Source organism: Hemiscyllium ocellatum, chromosome 6 (genome assembly GCF_020745735.1).
Source record: "Hemiscyllium ocellatum isolate sHemOce1 chromosome 6, sHemOce1.pat.X.cur, whole genome shotgun sequence".
Classification (NCBI taxonomy): Eukaryota; Metazoa; Chordata; class Chondrichthyes; order Orectolobiformes; family Hemiscylliidae; genus Hemiscyllium; species Hemiscyllium ocellatum.
In genome coordinates this window covers 15,503,643-15,525,073 of record NC_083406.1, presented here as the reverse complement: position 1 = coordinate 15,525,073, position 21,431 = coordinate 15,503,643, and the positions used below count along the sequence as shown (strand labels likewise).

General features: G+C 44.1%; 1 protein-coding gene across 2 annotated transcripts in view; it reads left to right on the top strand.

The window, feature by feature from the left end:
- The window catches only part of LOC132816367 (collagen alpha-6(IV) chain-like), a 206,216-nt gene that overhangs the window by 152,373 nt on the left and 32,412 nt on the right, over positions 1 to 21,431 (top strand). For both annotated transcript variants that reach the window (XM_060825834.1, XM_060825833.1), the window contains 6 exons: positions 1,456 to 1,677; positions 3,239 to 3,400; positions 7,687 to 7,857; positions 8,646 to 8,789; positions 9,761 to 9,886; positions 20,566 to 20,747. In XM_060825834.1, the coding sequence (XP_060681817.1) occupies positions 1,456 to 1,677; positions 3,239 to 3,400; positions 7,687 to 7,857; positions 8,646 to 8,789; positions 9,761 to 9,886; positions 20,566 to 20,747 (1,007 nt within the window). The remainder of the gene's footprint in view (positions 1 to 1,455; positions 1,678 to 3,238; positions 3,401 to 7,686; positions 7,858 to 8,645; positions 8,790 to 9,760; positions 9,887 to 20,565; positions 20,748 to 21,431) is intronic.

Below are 21,431 nucleotides of genomic sequence, written 5' to 3'. Positions count from 1 at the left end.
CCTTTGTAGAGGGTTCAGTAACCAGAGGGGTACAATTTTAAGGCAAGGAGTAGGAGATTTAGAGGGGATTTGGGGAAAGGTTTTTTTCCAACCCAGAGTGTTACGGCTCCCTAGAACTCACTTCCTAAAAGGGAGGAAGCTATCAAGATATTTAAGAAGTATTCAGATGAGCACTTGAAATGTCATAGAATACAAGACTGTTGGGAAAAGAGATTAGAATAGATGGATGTTTGATGATTGGTACACAATGGGCCAAAGGGCCCCTTTTTGTGCTGTCAAAACTCTTTGGGTTTACGCTTTGCAATGTAGGCCTCATCCAGAAAAAAAGATGGCAGATTTTGCTCTCAAAAGGTTATTCATGAAACAGATTTGTCTTCATGACAAACTGACAATTCCATATTAACTACTACTGAACCCAACTACTTCTTTGCAGATCTGTTATTAAACATTATTACTGTGATGGTGGAAGTTGGGCTCAACATTTAGTGGAATCCTTACAGGGAACCAGATGAACATTTGAAGAGAGAAAATTTGCAGGAATGTGGGAAAAGAGGAGTGGATGAGGACTGAGTTGGATAGCTCTTCCAGAGAGCTGGCAAAGGTTCAATGGACTTATAACACTGCTAACTGCAATTCCACTGTACAATGAGGGACATCACCTCATATCCCACCTATCTTTTTTGCACAGTGATATTAGCCACCCTTACAATGCTCAAAGTCAATCACTATTGGAGATAACAACTTGTTGCAGAGGCTGATGGTCGTCTTGAAACCTACATCATGTTTTGATGTAGTGAAACAAGTTCTCCCACTTCCATTCACTAACCAACGAAAAACAATCCACAGGGTCAAAGTATAGCTCTTGAAATGCTTCAGTTAGGTTTCCCGAAAACTGAAGTTGCAGCTCCCTGACCCCATGGTGCTACATCGAAGTATATCAACCAATGAACTTAACATGTCAAAAGTTTTCATGGAATATTCTTGTATGAATGGAATTTTAAAAATTTCATTTTTGTGATCAATTTGCTTTCTAGATCTGTAATCCCATCCAGCCTCACATCTCAGTGAGATATCGGCATCTCCCTAATTTTCTCTTCGGCAATCCTGATTTCTATCATTGCACCATTGGTTTCTCTGCCTTTAGTCACTTGAGCTGCAGATGTTTGAGAATTTTATTCCTTAATAGCTCAACCTCTTTATCCTTCTCTGTCTCTCTTTTCCTCTCTCCCTTTTTCATGTTGCCTCTTAAAAATGCACTCTTCAGTCAGATTTTTTAATCACCTGTCCTAATAACTCAAGTGGCTCTGTCTTCTTTGTTGGTCACCCCTGTGAAAAACCTTGGGATGAATTACTGTGTTAAATTTATGGTGCTCACTATAAACATAAGCGTCGATCATTGAATTATTTGCTTACAGTGTTAAAAGAAAAAGTTTAACGTGGTCAATCCTCCTGTAGGTTTTGTTGGGCCCCGTGGAGATCCCGGTTCACCAGGCCCACCTGGGTCAACTGGGAATACTGGGCTTCCGGGACTACCGGGAAGGCCAGGAGCAACTGGTGAAAAAGGCTTGCCCGGAGATGCAATTGGGGCAGTGCCGGGATACCCCGGGGAACCAGGCCAACCAGGTCATCCAGGATCCAAAGGAGAAAAAGGAGATGCCGGAGGAATTGGATGGAAAGGCAAGCAATAGCTAGCATTATTATTTGTTTATTAAGTTCTGGGCTTCATGCTTCAGGAAGATTGTCAGAGCCATGGGGAGGGAGCAGAAAGGATTGATATTTGGTAAAACAGGATGAGCAACTTTCCTTAATGTAATGAGAGTGGAGAAACTGGGATTGTCCCTGAAACAGTAGTGAGAGATGACCATAGTTCAGAAAAATAAGATGTAGAGTCATAGAGTCATAGAGATGTACAGCAAGGAAACAGACCCTTCAGTCCAACTCGTCCATGCCGACCAGATATCCCAATCCAATCTAGTCCCATTTGCCTGCAAATGGCTCATATCCCTTTAAACCCTTCCTATTCATATACCCATCCAAATGCCTTTAATGTTGCAACCATACCAGCTCCACCACTTCCTCTGGCAGCTCAATCCATACACGTACCACCCTCTGTGTGAAAAAGTTGTCCCTTCGGTCCTTTTTATATCTTTCCCCTCTCACCCTAAACCTATGCCCCCTAGTTCTGGGCTCTACCACCCCAGGGAAAGGACCCTGTCTATTTATCCTATCCATGCCCCTCATGATTTTATAAACCTCTATAAGCTGACCCCTCAGCCTCTGACGTTCCAGGGAAAACAGCCCCAGCCTATTCAACCTCTCTCTTGGCTCAAATCCTCCAACGCTGGCAACATCCTTGTAAATCTTTTCTGAACCCTTTCAACATTCTTCCAATAGGAAGGACACCAGAATTCTTTTTGGGTAAAGATAAGACATAGCAAGCAGAGATAGCAAGCTACCTTCCCTCTAGTTCTTTCTCTTCTGCAAGACTCTCCAAGATTTGTGCCCAGTAGTGATTTCCGAAGTTGGACGATAACACTGGAAATGCCTTTGGTACAACTGATTGACACACTTGGATCCTCAGTGGCTGAGCAGCTACAATTTAGAGTCAGTGTTGGCAATAATGTGTAGGCTTCCTAATAATAACTTAACTGCAGGACAAAGCAAACAGAAAGAAAGAATAGGGACTTGTAAGAAGCGTACTGCAACTCCATCCTAATGTACTGCAATAATCCAGAATGATTTTAATCTTCATATAGATTGGATGAATCAGATTTGCAAAGATTGCTGGAAGATGAATTGATAGAATACACTTGGGTGAATTCCTGAACGTAGTATGCTCCATGCCAACCGAGTACAGGCTGTTTAAGACTTTGTAATATGCAATGACACAGGATTTACTAATGACCTCCCAGTAAAGGCACCAGTGATCATAACACTAAATAATTTACATTTATTTTAAGGATAAGATGTACATATCTAAGCCTTAAGTTACAGGATTATGGGGATGGAGTTGGCTCAAGCGACCTGAGAAAATAATATTGAGAAGCAGTGATGGACATTTAAGGCAACACTTTGTAACTCCTTCGATATATTGCATTGGGAAAGCTGCACCGTCCATGGAAAAATGAAGAGTTTAAGGGTGGTATCAAATTGAAATTATATGCAGCAGTACTGGGGAAATGAGTGACGGCTCAGATTGGACAGATTCACAATTCACAAAGCATTGTCTTGTCTTTAGGTGCGGATGGAGTATCGGGAGTTAAAGGGCTCATTGGTGAAGAAGGCAAACCAGGCCTACCTGGCCCTACAGGAGTTCCAGGAGTGAGGGGACCACCTGGGGCCAAGGGGCAGGATGGGTCACCAGGGTTACAAGGGATACCTGGTTTTCCAGGCCCTCAAGGTAAGCACCAATAAATGTCTGTGGTTGAGAAAACTCAGGAAAGCTGAGCAGAAAGACAACATTAATGTCAACCGACCCTTTACTCACCTAACTATCAGAAAGTTAATGCGCTGTTCTAGAGATTTAAATCCAGGTTGACACTCCTGGTGCAGTACTGAAGGAGAGCTTCACTGTTCCAGGGGCTGGTATTGAGAGAGACTTGGATGGTCAGACAGTCAATGTTGAGAAACAGCTGCTCTATCAGAGCATCAGTACTAAAGGAGTACTGCTCCATGGGAGGTCAGTACTGAGCAAGTTCTATCCATTCAGAGGAACAGCATTGAATAAGCATTACACTGTTGGCGCTCAGTATTGAGGAATTTACTTAATTTGTTCATGAGATGTGAGAGGCCAGTAATTATTACTCATCCCTAATTGCTGAGAGGCAGGGTTGGAGTCACATATACATCAGATCAGATAAAGAGGGCAGTCTTCCTTCCTCACAGGACGTAAGGAATTTTTTTTTAATGACAACCAATGATGGTTTCATGGTCATCTGTACGCTACATTGTTTTTTCACAATTTAATTGAATAGAAATATCATCACCTTTCCTTATTGTTACAAACCTTTGTCCCAAGAACATTAGCTGGGATCAAAGTCTCAGTATTGAGGGAGCACTGTCAGAGGGTCAGTGCTGCACTGTCAGAGGTTCAGTACTGGGGGAGTGCTGCACTGTCAGAGGGTCAGTACTGGGGGAGTGCTGCATTGTCAGAGGGTCAGTATTGGGGGAGTGGTGCAGTGTCAGAGGGTCAGTACTGGGGGAGTGGTGCAGTGTCAGAGGTTCAGTACTGGGGAGTGCTGCACTGTCAGAGGATCAGTGCTGAGGGAGTGCTGCACTGTCGCAGAGTCAGTGCTGAGGGAGTGGTGCACTGTCAGAGGTTCAGTACTGGGGGAGTGCTGCACTGTCAGAGGGTCAGTGCTGAGGGAGTGGTGCACTGTCAGAGGTTCAGTACTGGGGGAGTGCTGCACTGTCAGAGGGTCAGTATTGGGGGAGTGGTGCAGTGTCAGAGGGTCAGTACTGGGGGAGTGGTGCAGTGTCAGAGGTTCAGTACTGGGGAGTGCTGCACTATCAGAGGATCAGTGCTGAGGGAGAACTGCACTGTTACAGGGTCAGTGCTGAGGGAGAACCATACTGTCAGAAGGTTAGTACCGAGGGAGCATTGTCACAACTTCTGTATTGAGGGAATACAGCTCTGTAAGACTGTGAGTAGGTTGGTTTTCGGGTTGAACCTAATTGACTACATTTCACAAAGTGTTTCATTGATTGATGCATTTCACAACATCCTGGGCTAGCACTATCAAAAAGTAAGTTGTTTTTCTTCCCTTTTTCTCCTTGTGTGCTGCCTTAAAACACAATTGCCTCATGGAGAGCTGAAGCACAATTAATCAAATTGTTAATCTGCAGGACCTTTCTGTAGTTCCAAGCTTCTAGATCCAGGTACTGCTGTGAGACTGGGAATATTAGGCAGGTTGGGGTTTAGTAATGTTGGTGCCCATCTCCCCTATCTATCACCTGCCTGGAATTAAACCCAAAGAAAGGTGAACACAGCATACAGCTTTCATCATGAGGAACTATCTGCTGGCAATTCATTCCCTATCCCATTTATCCCTTCCATCTGCCATCAATGGTATTGTAGCAGGTTGGTATTCCATTGCAATTCATGCACAGGATCTGATAATCACTGACCAACCAGCATTATTGCCCATTCCTAATTCCCAAAAGTCTATTAGTAAACCAGATGGGTTTATATCATCATCTGATAGTTTCATGGTCACAATCATGATTATAATTCTGAATTCCCATCTTATATAATGAACTGAATTTAAATTCTCCAGGTGCTATTTTGGATTTAAATTCTTAAATCCAGTTCTTCAAATTATTAATCCCAAACATGACCATGATCTTAAAAGAACCGGCAGATGAGATAGTTGATACACTGGCTTTAATTTTCCAAAATTTCCTAGATTCAGGGAAGATCCTATAAGATTGAACATCAAGAACGTATCCCTTTTATTCAAAAAGGGAGGGAGATAGACAGCAGGAAGTTACAGATCAAACACCTGAACATTTGTCGTAAGGAAGAAGTTAGGAACTATTATTAAAGATGTTAGAGCAGAGCACTTAGAAAAATTCACAGCAATTGGGTAGAGTCAACATGGTTGTCTTAAAGGGAAATCATGTTTAATCAATTTATTGCAGATCCTTTAGGAGCTGACATGTACTGTTGAAAAGGGGGAGCTGGTGGAGGGAATGCATTTAGATTTCCAGAAGGCATTTGATAAGGTGCCACATTCAGAAAATGAAAGCTCATAGTGTAGGGATCAACATATTGGCATGGACTGAAGATTAGGAGAAAGTGAGGACTGCAGATGCTGGAGATCAGAGCTGAAAAATGTGTTGCTGGAAAAGCGCAGCAGGTCAGGCAGCATCCAAGGAGCAGGAGAATCAACACTTCGGGCACAAGCCTTTCTTCAGAATTGAAGATTGCCTGGTTAAGGTGAAACACAGAGTAGGCATCAATGAGTCATGTTTTGGTTGGTCCACAGGAATCAGTAATAGCCTCTCAACTTCTTATAATTTATATAAATGACTTAGATGAAGAGAGTGAATAAATGGTTGTTAAATTTGCTAACAACAAAAAGATGCATAACAAGCCAAACATGTGCAGGTTAGGTGGATTAGCCATGTTAAAATTGTCTGTAGTGTTCAGGGATGTGCAGGCTAGGTGGGTTAACCATGGTAAGTGCAAGTTTACAGGACAATGTTAGGAGGTGAGTCTGGGTTGGATGCTTTTTTTGGAAGTCGAGACTGTGTTGCTGGAAAAGCACAGCAGGTCAGGCAGCTTCCGAGGGGCAGGAGAATCAACACTTCGGGCCAGAACACTTCATCAGGAATCCAGTCCGAAACATCGATTCTCCTGCTCCTCGGATGCTGCCTGACCTGCTGCGCTTTTCCAGCAACACACTCTCGACTCTGATCTCTAGCATCTGCAGACCTCACTTTCTCACTGCTTTTTTGGAAGGTCAGCGCGAGCTGAATGGTCTCGCATTGTAAGGGTTCTATGATTCTAACAAAGCAAATTATGAACAGGATTCTCAAAGCGCTATCGAGGTGTGGATAGGTTAAGTGAATGGTCAAAGATGTGGAATTAGTATATGATATGGGAAAGCGAGATATGTGAATTTTGACAGGAAGAATAAAAAATGTTATTATCTAAATGAGAAGGATTGATATGTCCTGGTGCATAAATTGAGTAAAGTATGCAGGTAATTAGGAAAAGTAATTGAATATTATTGTTTCTTGAATGCAAAAGTTTGGAGTTTATGCTCCAGTTATACATGGCATTGGTAAGACCACATCTGGACACTTTATATAGAATCGGTCTCTTTATTTAAATAAAAGTATATAAATGCATGGAAAGCAGTTCAGGGAAGGTTTACCAGCCTTATATCTGGAATGGGAGGATTGTTTTATGAGACAAGGTTGGACAGGGTAGGTCTGTATTGGAGCTAAGGAAAATAAGAAGTGATTTAATTGAAACATGTAAGGTCCTGGGGATCTTGATAGGTGGAATGCTGAAAGGATGTTACCTCTTGTAGAAGAATCTGGAATGAGGGCTTACTCTCTATACATAAAGAATTCTTATATTTTTAAAGCAATTGTAGAGATTGATTCTTGATGAGTAAGAAGGTGAAAGATTATTGGAATGAGGACTAATTAGATCAGCCATGATCTTATTGAATGGCAGAGTAAGCTCCAAGTGCCAACTAGTCTATTGTGTGGCTAATCTTGGAGATTCATATGTTATAGGAATTTGGTCAATTGGAAATTTCAAATTGTGGATAGATGATGTCAATGAAAATGGAAATGGTTATTCCTCTGATTGGTCTGTGCGCTGTGAGGAATGTGCAACAGTCACAGGATTAACTCTGAAAGCTCCATTGTCTCATCTTTTGCATGTAACAGTTTTAGTATGTCCACCTCCTCCTTATTATCTAGCACTTCAAACTCTTCTCCATTTACCCCCCCTCCCCCGTCATCCCTCCCCTGCACATCCAGTTCTTCCACCTCCTCTCCTCTCACCTACTCACTTTCCTCTGTCTTCTCGTTCCAATTCATCTCCAACCTCCTCCTGTCCCTCCACTCTCTGGCTTCTCTTCTTTTTACGTCTCTCCCACCTCTCTCTTCCCTCCTCTTCTCTCCTCTCCTCATCCCTCTGACTAATGACGATTTGTTACGTTTCAGGTTCTTTTGGTTTCAAAGGGGATCGTGGTGACAGAGGGTCCCCCGGCCCAGCTGGAATGAAAGGTTTGCCTGGAATTCCTGGTATCCAGGGACCCCATGGGGATGCAGGATTCCCCGGATCCCCTGGTCGCTTCGGAGTGGATGGTCTGCCAGGTCTTGATGGCCTGAAAGGTAACAAGTAACTGGAAATCATTTTAACCAGTCCTATTGAATAAATACTGATACTGATAAACCAATCCCTCTGAATTAAAGAGTGTAAAATTCCCTTTTGTGTGTTTGCTGTGTTGAGGAGGTAAATTTAATGCTCTTTTTTCAATGGAGATTAACTGGAGAACCCCAGGCCTGTTATTCTGCTTCCCCCCTTGTTACCTTTACTGAGGTAAAACAACTACCTCACACTGGGTATTGAACTATATCATCAATCTGTGACCTACACTGGGGTATAAATTTATGCCCATTCTGTGGCCCACACTGAGGTTTAAGACTATGTGCTCATTTTGTGACCCACACTGAGGTGTATAGTGCAATACCTACAGTGCGGTATAACATTATACCCCAGACTGTGACCCACTTGAAGTATAGTACTATACCCCATTCTATGCACCACACTGGGTTATAATACTACAGGCTGACTTCTTAATGCACAGTATTGTTCAGCTTTGTAACAGTTCCCTTGCTGTAACATGTTTACAGTTAGGATATTGCTAGTCCACTATCAGCTGGTTCTGGGCTTTCCAACTGACATGATGACATTGTATTCATTCGTACATCAAGTCATACAGCGTGGAAACAGACCCTTCGGTCCATCCAGTTCATGCCGACTATAATCCCAAACTAAATTAGTCCCACCTACCTGCACGTGGTCCATATCTCTCCAGACATTTCTTATTCATGTACTTATCCAAATGTCGCTTGAACATTGTAACTGCATCCACATCCATCATTTTCTCTTCCTTTAGGTCTGAAAGGTTCTCCAGGAATGGCGGGATTCCCCGGCGTGAAGGGGTTTCAGGGTCGACCTGGCCTGTCCGGCTTGAAGGGAGAAGCGGGATCCCCTGGAATTATAGGGAACTGGGGTCCAACTGGAGTGAAGGGTATTAAAGGTAAGAGTCAAAGAGTATCCTTCCTCTGAGCTAATGTTTGTGAGCTGTCTGAATAACACTCTAATGACAAGGGAACAGTCTCATCCCAAGTTGCTATTAAAGAAGCTGAGCCCTGCCTGTACCTTTGAGTTTGGTATGTACCTCTTATAGTAAGAGGTGATTTAATTGAAACAGGTAGATTATAGACTGATGTCCAACACAGGGAGAGTTTCAGTATCAGACGTTTCATTGTGCAGCTGAGATCTCAGACTGATAAGAAACCCATGTTCAAAACAAAATGTAGCAAAGTTCGGTCTGGAACATGACTAACTCGTGCTTCTTGAGTCCTTTTTATCTGAGATGGGTTGGCAGAATTCCATCTTTGCACATCATGTGTACAACTGTTCAGGAAATCCGACAGAATCCTGGCACATCCCATTTCCATTCAGCGGATTTCTGTACCTCTCATCCATGCTCCCAGGTTCCGCCTATTCCATTCCAAGGAATGCAGCCTGGAATGCTCAGTTTATGATTCACATGCAAAAAGATGAAGCCAGTGCACAGATCCATCAGTATAGCTATCCTTAACCTCCAGAAAGCATTTGATGCATCAGTTTGGCTCTCAGGTTTTGTTAGATGCCAACCTGATTTCCTCAGCCTTTCCCCACCACAAACCTCACAGCAAAATGTTTCACTTTGGGTAATAGAGAATTAGAGAGCGCATCGCACCCAGACTAGAGTTTTAGAAGGATGCTAGGGAGTTGGGGAGTAAGGAGATGCAGAGAGGATGAAAGATTTGGAATTATATTGTACATGGAACTTATTATGTATATAGCTGCATTATGGCAGACACTAAAGGAATCAAACTGATCCAATCCTCAGCTCCACTTATTGGGCACACGCCATTAATGGACGGGTGCCTCATCGGAAACAAAGGCTTTGTGCAGGTGACAGATTGTTGCAGAGTGATGCTGTCTTATTTATGATCATAGGTGACCGTGGACAAACGGGACCTCCAGGACCACCCCCACCTATCGAACCTGCCATGATGGTGAGAGTGAAGGGGGAGAAAGGAGACGACGGTTTACCTGGGGAACCCGGATTTGTTGGTCCCAGAGGTAAGTACTGCCATAATATAAAAACTGAAACAAAAAAATGAATATTTGATATTGTTATCTGGTTTTGTGCACAGTTGCATTTTGCCTCTGATTCCAGGTATAATCCTGTATCTTGTGTTGCTGGAAAAGCCCTTCCTGAAGAAGGGCTTATGCCCGAAACGTTGAATCTCCTGTTCATTGGATGCTGCCTGACCTGCTGCGCTTTTCCAGCAACACATTTTCAGCTCTGATCTCCAGCATCTGCAGACCTCACTTTCTCCTCCATAATCCTGTATCTTCCCCACATTGCTTTGAACACTTTTCCCAGTCTGTGTTGTTGTTTGATTGAACCCTGTCAAACATCGTAGGTGGACGTGAGACTTTGTTTTGTACTCAGCCATTTGTGGGGCCTTGGAATGTACTGCTTAAAGGGGCAGTGGAAGCAGTTTCAGTAACTTTCACAAGGAAATTAGAAAGGAAATAATGGCAGGACAATGGGGAAAGTTTGATTTGATTTATTATTGTTACATGTACCTAGGTACAGAGAAAAGTTTTGTTTTGTGTGCAGTACAGGCAGATTGTACCATACAAGATGCATTCAGGTAATAGAACAGAGCGAGGAATACAATGTTATGGCTGCAGAGAAAGTGCAGAAAGAGTGAAGTCAACATTAAATTTAAAATTTGGGAGGTCCATTCAGAAATCTCATAACAGCGTGAAAGAAGCTGTTCTTGAATCTGTAGGAACATGTGTATGAGCTTTTGTATCTTCTGGCCAATGGAAGAGGTTATTAGCGAGCGTCACTGGAGTGGGAGGGGTCTTTGATGATGTTGGCTGCCTTCCCAAGGCAGTCGGAAGTATAGATGGAGCAGGGGATATGACACAATTTGAATAGTTCGTTCAAAGACACAATTCAGGCACGATGAGGTAAATGACCTGTATCAGTCTTGAATCTGAACTGTTTTTTTGGACTCATAGTTGATTAATTCTTTATACACTCAGATTGACAGTGCTGGTTATATCCAAATTGACGGATATTCAAAATATGGTGTGAATGAAACTGTTGTATTTTGGGACTTGTCTTTAACTTACGAGTAAGAGAAAGGCAATCATGCGATCTATTGCCTAACAGCAGGGCTGGCTAATGTGGCTGATTAAAGATCGAAGGAAAGGCTGGATTGTTTGCTGAAAAGATTGTTTACATTTGGCATTAGCCACAGCAGCATCTGTGTTTACAGTGGTTTGACTGCTGGTCTCCAAAATCCCAGGATGTTGTTACAAACATTGGATTACTACCAACATAAAATTAAGAGTTGGATAGATAATCAGCTTTTAAAGGCAGATACAAGGCTCCACGTGATTCATATCACCAGGGAGTTGGGTTCTCAGTGGACTACTTGCGTGCCAAACTGCATAAACAGCAAGTGATAGAGCTAAATGATCCCACACCAATGGATCAGATCTAAGCTCTGCAGTCCTACCGCATCCAGTCATGAACGGTGGTGGATAATTAAACAAATCACTGGAGGAGAAGGTTCTGCAAATATCCCCATCCTCAATGATGGAGGGTCAGTGCAAGAGGTAAGGCTGATGCATTCACAACAATCTTCAGTCCAAAGTGCGGAGTGGATGGTCCATCTCAGGCTCCTCCAGTCGTCCCCAGCATCACAGATTCCAGTCTCCAGCCAATTCGATTCACTCCACGTGATTTCAACACACAGCTGGAGACACTGGATACTGCAAAGGCAATGGGCACTGATAACATTCCAGCAATGGTACTGGAGACAATAACATAATAGTACTGAGTACTGTTGTGCTCCAGAACTTGCTGCTCCCCTAGCCAAACTCTTCCAGTACAGTTACAACACTGGCATCTACCCAACAATGTGGAAAATTGCCCAGGTATGTCCTGTACACAAAAAGCAGGACAAATTCAACCTGGCCAATTACCACCCCATCAGCCTACTCTCCATCATCAGTAAAGTGATGGAAGGGGGTCATCAACAATGCTATCAAGCAGCACCTATTCAACAACAACCTGCTCAGTGACGCCCAGTTTGTGTTTCGCCAGGGTCACTCAGCTCCTGATCTTGTTACAGCCTTGGTTCATACATGGGCAAAAGAGCTGAATTCCAGAGTGGACGTGAGAGTGACAGCCTTTGACATCTAGGCTGCATTTGACCAAGTATGGCATCAAGGATCCCTTGCAAAACTGGATCCAATGGGTTTCAGGGGCAAACATTCTGCTGGTTAGAATTATACCTGGCACAAAGGAAAATGGTTGTGGTTGTGGAGGGTCAGTCATCTCAGCTCTAGGACATCTCTGCAGACGTCCCTCAGTTTAAGGGCGGCACGGTGGCACAGTGGTTAGCACTGCTGCCTCACAGCGCCAGGGACCTGGGTTCAATTCCCGCCTCAATACCCCGACTGACTGTGTGGAGTTTGCACGTTCTCCCCGTGTCTGTGTGGGTTTCCTCCGGGTGCTCCGGTTTCCTCCCACAGTCCAAAGATGTGCGGGTCAGGTGAATTGGCCATGCTAAATTGCCCGTAGTGTTAGGTAAGGGGTATATGTAGGGGTATGGGTGGGTTGCGCTTCGGCGGGTCGGTGTGGACTTGTTGGGCCAAAGGGCCTGTTTCCACACTGTAAATAATCTAATCTTTCTCAGGGTAGTGTCCTCGGCCCAACAAGCTTCAGCTGCTTCATCAATGACCTTCCCTCTATCATAAGGTCAGAAGTGGGGATGTTCACCGTTGATTGCACGGTGACTCTTCAGGAAATGACATCACCAACCCAAAGAAACCCAAACATATAAATAGAAAGCAGGAATTATCAGTGCTTCACTGAAGAGGCCCACTGAAGATGTTACCTAGTAGGGTGACAAAACATCTGGAAATGAACCTTCCAGCTCAGCGAAGCAACCTACATCCATTCCTCAGACAATGAAGCAGTCTGTGCTCGAATACAACAAGATCTGGACAATATCCAGGCTTGGGCTGACAAGTGGCAAGTAACATTTGCGCTGCACAAATGTCAGATAACAACCATTAAGAGACAATCTAACCACTGCCTCCTGACATTCAGCGGTATAAACATCACTGAATCCCCACTGTCAACATCCTTTGGGTTATCATTAACCAGAAACTCAACTGGACTCACCACATAAACACAGTGGCTACAAGAGTAGGTCAGAGACTAGGAATACTGTGGCAAATAATTCACTTCACAACTCCACAACTGTATCCACCATCTATGAGGCACAAGTCAAGAATGTGATGGAATGCTCCCAGTTGCCTGGATTTATGTAGCTCCAACAATACTCAAGAAGCTTGACACCATCCAGGACAAAGCAATCCGCTTGATTGGCACCACATCTACAAACATTCAATCCCTCCACCACCAGCGCTCAGTCGAAGCAGTGTGTACTGTCTACAAGCTGCACTGCAGAAGTTCACCAAAGATCCTCAGACAGCACCTTTCAAACCCATGAGCACGCCAATCTAGAAGGACAAGGGCAGCAGCACTTGGGAACACTGCCTGCAAGTTCCCCTTCAACCCACTCACCACCCTGACTTGGAAATATACCACCATTCCTTCACAGTCATTGGGTCAAACTTCTGTAATTCCTCCCCTACCAGCATTGTGGGTCAACCCACAGCAAGTGGACTGCAATGATTCAATAAGGGAGGTCAGGACCATCTTCTCGGGGCAAATAGGGATGGGCTATCAATAATGGCCAGCCAGCGACGCCCTTATCCCACAAATGAATTTAAATAAAAGGTTTCTAAAATGTATCTTAAAATTTCAGGCTTGGGTAATGAGCCAGGATCTGAGAGAATGCCCACAGTTAGAGGTTAGAAGTCTCCATGGTTTGTCACACTGAGATGTCGGTGGGGTTTGTGCTTGGATTAATAGGACCAATTTTGTCAGCATTTGAAACAAGGCTGAGCGATTCATCTGGCTTATAGCAAAAGCCCTCACTGTGAATAGCAGTTTTAGAGTTAAGTGTTACCAGGTTGGGAATGAAAGTAACAGAATTAAACCCTCAGCAGCTAAGAATCAAGTTGGACATGTTCCGGGAGAACTGAACAACAATTTATGGGTCAAGATCAAGTTTATCTTTCTCAGTTCTGTTCAAAGTAAAAGGGGATCTCAGGTTGACCGGGCTAATTTTGGATTAAATTTAATTCAAAGAAATCTGAGATGACAGGTTTTGAAAGACAAAAACAGGGATTCCTATCTCTGGAGAAAGCACTATCTTTCAAAACAATTCCACGGCATAACTGAAGGAATTACAACAAGCCATCATGTTTTAAGATTTTTATGCTAATAACCAGGCTAGAAGCAATGACTAAACATCTTTATACTTTCAGAAATTTCCTTTTGTTTAACTCACTAATGGGATATGGGTGTCACTGGCTGGCCAACATTTATTGCCTGTCCCCAGTTGCCCCTTGAGAAGATGGTGGTGAGCTGCCTTCTTGAACCGCTGCAATCCACCTGCAGTGGGTTGACCCACTATGCCATTAGGAAGGGAATTCTAGAATTTTGACCTCGCCACAGTGAAAGAATTGTAATATATTTCTAAGTCAGGATGGCAAGTTGCTTGGAGGGGAACTTGCAGATGGTGGTGCTCCCATATATCTGTTGCCCTTGTCCTTATAGGTAGAAGTGGTCCTGGGTTTGGAAGGTACTGTCTGAGGATGTTTGGTGAATTTCTGCAACGTATCTTGTAGGTAGTACACACAGCTGCTACTGAGCGTCAGTGGTAGAGGGAGTGGATGCTTCTAGATGTGATGTCAATCAAATGGACTGCTTTGTCCTGGGTGGTGTCAAGCTTCTTGAGTGTTGTTGGGACTGTCCAGGCAAGTGAGGAGTATTCCATCAGACTCCTGATTTCTGCCTTGAATTTGGTGGACAGGCTTTGGGGAGTCAGGAAGTGTGTTTTGGCCATAGAATTCTGAGCAACAAAGAGGAAATGAGGACAGGAGATGCTGGAGAATCAGAGTCACAAAGTGTGGCACTGGCATAGTACAGCAGGTCAGGCAGCACTCATTGAGCAGGAGAGTCCATGTTTGAGGCATAAGCCTGACTTGCCTTGCTTTTCCAGCACCACACTGTTCAATAGTATTCCAAGCCTCTGACCTGCTCTTGTAGCCACTGTGTTTATATGGTGAGTTTCTGGTCAATGATTACCCCAGGATGTTGACAGTGGGGGAGTCAGTGATGGCAACACCATTGAATGCCAAGGAGTTGTGGTTAGACTGTCTCTTATTGGTGATGGTCATAGCTTGGTATTTGCGTGGGTTGAGTCTTATTTGCCAGTTGTCAGCCCAAGTTTGGATATTGTCCAGACCTTGTTGCACTTGGACATGAACTGCTTCAGTATCTGAGATGCTGAACGTTGTGCAATCGTGATTTCATAGTCATCAGTAGATTCTTAATTCCAGTTTTTTAATTGAATTCAAATTCCACCATCTTCCGTGGCGGGATTCGAACGCAGCTCCCCAGAGCATCCCTAGGTCTCTGGATTAATAGTCTAGCAATAATAGCACCAGGCCATCCTCTTTCCAATACCTTCCAAAACATCCAAAACTTTAGACAAAAATAAAGTGGCATTGTTTTATTACCCCAATGGTTTCTCTGCTACCTTAGAGTCATAGAGATGTACAGCATGGAAACAGACCATTCGGTCCACCCGTCCATGCTGACTAGATATCCCAACCCAATCTAGTCCCACCTACCAGCACCTGCCCCATATCCCTCCAAACCCTTCCTATTCATATATCCATCCAAATGCCTCTTAAATGTTGCAATTGTACCAGCCTCCACCACATCCTCTGGCAGCTCATTCCATACACGTACCACACTCTGCATGAAAAAGTTGCCCCTTAGGTCTCTTTTATATCTTTCCCATCTCACCCTAACCTATGCCCTCTAGTTCTGGACTCCCCGAGCCCAGGGAAAAGACTTTGTCTATTTATCCTATCCATGCCCCGCATAATTTTGTAAGCCTCTATAAGGTCACCCCTCAGCCTCCAACACTCCAGGGAAAACAGCCCCAGCCTGTTTACCGTCTCCCTGTAGTTCAGATCCTCCAACCCTGGCAACACCCTTGTAAATCTTGTCTGAACCCTTTCACATTTCACAACACCTTTCCGATAGGAAGGAGACCAGAATTGCATGCAATATTCCAACAGCTGCCTAACCAATGCCCTGTACAGCTGCAGCATGACCTCACAACTCCTGTACTCAATACTCTGACCAATAAAGGAAAGCATACTACCTTCTTCACTATCCTATCTATCTGTGACTCCACTTTCAAGGAGCTACGAACCTGCACTCCAAGGTCTCTTTGTTCAGCAACACTCCCTAGGACCTTTCATTAAGTGTATAAGTCCTGCTAAGATTTGCTTTCCCAAATGCAGCACCTTGCATTTATCTGAATTAAACTCCATCTGCCACTTCTCAGCCCATTGGCCCATCTGGTCCAGATCCTGTTGTAATCTGAGGTAAACCTTTTCACTGTCCACTACACCTCCAATTTTGGTGTCATCTGCATAACTGTACCTCTTATGCTTGCGTCCAAATCATTTATGTAAATGACAAAAAGTAGAGGGCCCAGCACCGATCCTTGTGGCACTCCATTGGTCACAGGCCTCCAGTCTGAAAAACAACCCTCCACCACCACCCTCTGTCTTCTACCTTTGAGCCAGTTCTGTATCCAAATGGCTAGTTCCCCCTGTATTTCATGAGATCTAACCTTGCTAATCAGTCTCCCATGGGGAACCTTGTCGAATGCCTTACTGAAGTCCATATAGATCACATCTCCTGCTCTGCCCTCATCAATCTTCTTTGTTACTTCTCCAAAAAACTCAATCAAGTTTGTGAGACATGATTTCCCATGCACAAAGCCATGTTGACTATCTCGAATCAGTCCTTGCCTTTCCAAATACATGTACATCCTGTCCCTCAGGATTCCCTCCAACAACTTGCCCACCACCAAGATCAGGCTCACCAGTCTGTAGTTCCTTGGCTTGTCTTTACCGCCCTTCTTAAACAGCGGCACCACGTTTGCCAACCTCCAGTCTTCCAGCACCTCACCTGTGACTATCGATGATACAAATATCTCAGCAAGAGGCCCAGCAGTCACTTCTCTAGTTTCCCACAGAGTTCTCAGGTACACCTGATCAGGTCCTGGGGATTTATCCACCTTTAACCATTTCAAGACATCCAGCATTTCCTCCTCTGTAATCTGGACATTTTGCAAGGTGTCACCATCTATTTCCCTACAGTCTATATCTTCCATATCCTTTTCCACAGTAAATACTGATGCAAACTATTCATTTAGTATCTCCCCCATTTTCTGTGGTTCCACACCAAGGCCACCTTACTGATCTTTGAGGGGCCCTATTCTCTCCCTAGTTACCCTTTTGTGCTTAATGTATTTGTAAAAACCCTTTGGATTCTCCTTAATTCTATTTGCCAAAACTATCTCATGTCCCCGTTTTGCCCTCCTGATTTCCCTCTTAAGTATACTCCTAATTTCTTTATACCTGATTGATCTTCACTTCCTTGAGGAGTGAATAACACCAATATTCAAGGATACAGTTTCCTAATTCTTCACTGAATATCAGGAAACTCCAGCAAATCACTTGGGGGAAAAAACAGTGACTATACATAGTTGTAAACTCACCCCACGCTCCCACTGGACCCTGGCACACCAGAGCACACGTGATCTACACAGATGGGACACTCTGGAGAGGGACATTGAGATTGAGTTTAGGATATTGCACACATTTCAGTGGCCCACGTTTTCAAGACGTCTTTTATCCAATGCTGATTGTTCCAAAATTACTTATTCGTTTATTCAGCCCATGATTCTATCCAACAGAGGCAGTATTCTCAAACCCCATTTGCCCGTCCTTTGCCCAAGTTCTTTTGCATTCTGTAGTTTCAAATCCTTATCAAAATCCACTTTCGTCCACATGTTCCGTGATCTGCTTCAGTGCCACTTGTGCCAAAACAATCTCTGTCTCAGGACTTGTCCATGTGAAAATATTCCATTCACTTTCCCTTCTTCCTCCTCGGATTATTCTTCATTCATGCCAACTTGTTATTTGCCATCTGCTCTCCTTGTGGGAGTGAATCCCCTTTCTCAGTTTAGAAAGCCCCCATCATGATTCTTTTCACCGGTTTTGACGTTGTCTTTTATACTTTTTCTGAAAACGACTGTCCTTCCCACCATTACATCTCCTCCCACTTTAGAAACAGGAACACACGTCTGTGTAATCTGTCCAGTGCGGTGGAAGTAAGAAGTCCCATGGTCACTATCTGAAGAGTTCTCTCTCGGGACTGGCATTCCCTCCAGTGGCAGCATTTATCCCTCACCAACATTACATCAAACAAATCATCTGCTCATTGTATTGTTGCTGTGGAATTCTGTTGTGCAAAAAATTGAATGCTACATTTCCAACATTATGTGTCAGCCTACATAATGTATCAGGTTTCTTGAACCCACAGTCTTTATACTCAGGGTAAACAGTGCTACTTGGTCAAACACATTAGGTTTGAACATAGCTCTAATTTATCACCTTGGCGGAGGTCTGGGCACCATAAGTGACTGGGACAAGTGTGGCAAATGGTCAGAATTATCCAGGAGCAGCGCTGGGACCTCTGGTTAAAGCTCAGTCAGGTGGCGCTGCACTGGTTTGAGTGTTCTCCACTGTTTGCAGAAACATGGGGACATCCCCTTACTCACCCACAACTCGATAACAGTGGCCAGGCGAGGGCTGCTCTGCAGGGATTGGCTGCAGCATTTAAGGTTAGGGTGAAAACCACATTTTGTTTCAAACACAACTGGGAGCAGGAAACCGAGTGCAGATCAACATTTAAAGTGATTATTGGTGCATGCAATGCTATAAGGGACTGTGAGAGTCCATGTCTGTGTCAGTCACATTATGTTTCAATAGTCTGATCATGATTTATTTGCTACTGAATTGTCTTGCATTAAAATATGTTGGATGTGTATGACTTCGGATTGTTCTCTGGGTGATTTGTTTTCAGCCTCAATAATTCATTTGTAGGCAGCATGCTTTCTCAAGAGCTGTGGAATTCAGAGTTAGATAGCATTGAACCAGACCCTTCAGTCCAACTACTTCATGCCGACCAATTCCAAACTAACTAGTCCCACCTGCCTGTGTTTAGCCCATCTCCCTCCAAACCTTTCCCATTCATGTACTTATCCATATGTCTTTTAAATGTCATAACTGTACCCACATCCACCACTTCCTGTGGAATTTCATTCCTGCAGCATGAATCACAAAAAGCTAGAATCCAAGTTTGGCAGGTCATAGGGAAAGCAAATGACCTGTTGGCCTTTATTTCAAAGGGAATGGTCCACTGCCTTACTAAAACTATATAAGGCACAAACTAAACCAACTACACAAGACCAGACCTGGAATATTGTGAATACTTTTGTTCCATATATCTAAGGAAAGATATACTGGCACTGGAGGCAGTCCAGAAAAGGTTTAGCAGGCTGATACTGGGTATGGAGGGACAGTCTGATGAGGAGAGTTGGGTAGGTTGGGTCTGTACTGAGTGGAGCTTAGAAGAAAGGGAGGAGACCTTACTGAAACAGAAAAGATTCTTTGGGAACTTAACAGGGTATACAAGAAATGTTGTTTCCACTGTGAGAGAGTGTAGGACCAGAGAGCATAATCTCTCAAAGTAAAGGGTAGCCCAATTGGGATAGAGATGAGGATTGTTTTACTCACACTGGGGTGGTCAGTCGATGGATCCTTTACCACAGAGGCCTACCAACGCTGGGTCATTAAGTATTTCAAGGCTAAGATAGATTTTCAATCAGTAAAGGAATAAAGAGTTATGGCAAAAAGGCAGGTAAGTGGAATTGAGAATGATCAGATCAGCCATTTTCTCATTGAATAGTAGAGCACACTCAATGGGCTGAATGGCCTACATCTGCCCCAATGCCTGATGATATTATAACTGTGAAGAGTGAGAGTGGCCTCACACATCCCTACTCCTCAGAAACAAACACAGGATTCAAGAGCAGACGAAGGCCACTGGCTTACTCCTTAAGGCATCGGTTGGAATCATTGATCTAAACGCTCAATGTTCTTCACAATGAACCAAGTGAAGTTTAGATGTACACCTCTAAATATAATTATTCCAATGATCTCGCGGCCATTCTCCCATCTTGAATGTGTTGGAGATTTGACACTTTTAACTATGTGCCTGCCAACCAACAACTGCTCAAGTTTAAAATTCTCAAGAGCAATTTCAACTCTCTGCAAGGTCACAGCACGCCTTGGATCTGTCATCTCCTCCGCCCCCACAACCCTCTGAGACCTTTGCACTTCAATTTCCAGTATTTTGTGAATTGCAGTTTGATTACCCCACTGTGAGGGGCTGACCTATCCACGGTCCAACTCCTTTTAAGACACTCTTTAAAATCTAACCACTTGACCCAGCTTTTGCTGACCTGTCCAAACATCTCCTCATGTAGCTCCATGTGAAATATTGTCTGATTTATGTTCTTGGGATATTTCTCCAAATTAAAGGTGCTATATGAATGCAAGCCGTTGTTGTTATTGGTGTCCTTCTGCGTAGAGACCGAAGGAGTTAGGAAATCTGTGAAGACACTTATGTTTCCTTCTGTTGTATTTTTCTGATTCAGGGTCGAAGGGGATGCCGGGATATCCAGGACAGCAAGGACATCCTGGTCTCCCGGGAACTCCAGGGCAACAGAAAGGAATTCCAGGGTTTCCGGGAGTACCAGGAGAACCTGGAAGCAAAGGGATGCCGGGAGCCCCTGGACCACCAGGCATCAGAGGCTTTCCTGGGATGTTTGGTGAGAAGGTGGGTTTGACTAAAATTGTTTGTGCGTCACCGGATTGATTCACACAAAGAACTGATTTTGTTACAAGTGTTAACAGAGGCTGAAAAGTTTGCATTATCCCAACAGACGCACACTTCTGAATTCATGTACCTCCCCAGAGGTTCAAGATCATAATCCAAACTGACCCTCCCAATTCAGTGCTGAGGGAGTGCTGCACTATCAGAGGGTCAGTACTGAGGGAGTGCTGCACTGTCAGAGGGTCAGTACTGAGGGAGCGCTGCACTGTCAGAGGGTCAGTGCTGAGGGAGTGCTGCACTGTCAGGGGGTCAGTACTGAGGGGCTGCTGCACTGTCAGAGGGTCAGTACTGTGGGAGCGCTGCACTGTCAGAGGGTCAGTGTTGAGGGAATGCTGCATGGTTGTTACTGAGGGAGTACTGTATTGTCAAATGGTCAGTACTGAGGGAATGCTGCAATGTCAGATGGTCAGTATTGAGGGAGTGCTGCACTGTCAGAGGGTCAGTGCTGAGGGCGTGCTGCATTGTCAAAGGGTCAGTACTGAAGGAGTGCTGTTCTGTCAGAGGGTCAGTACTGAGGGAGTGCTGCACGATTGGTACTGAGGGAATGCTGCACTGTCGCAGGGTCAGTACTGAGGGAGTGCTACATGCTGGGTACTGAGGGTGTGCCGTACTGTCAGAGGATGAGTA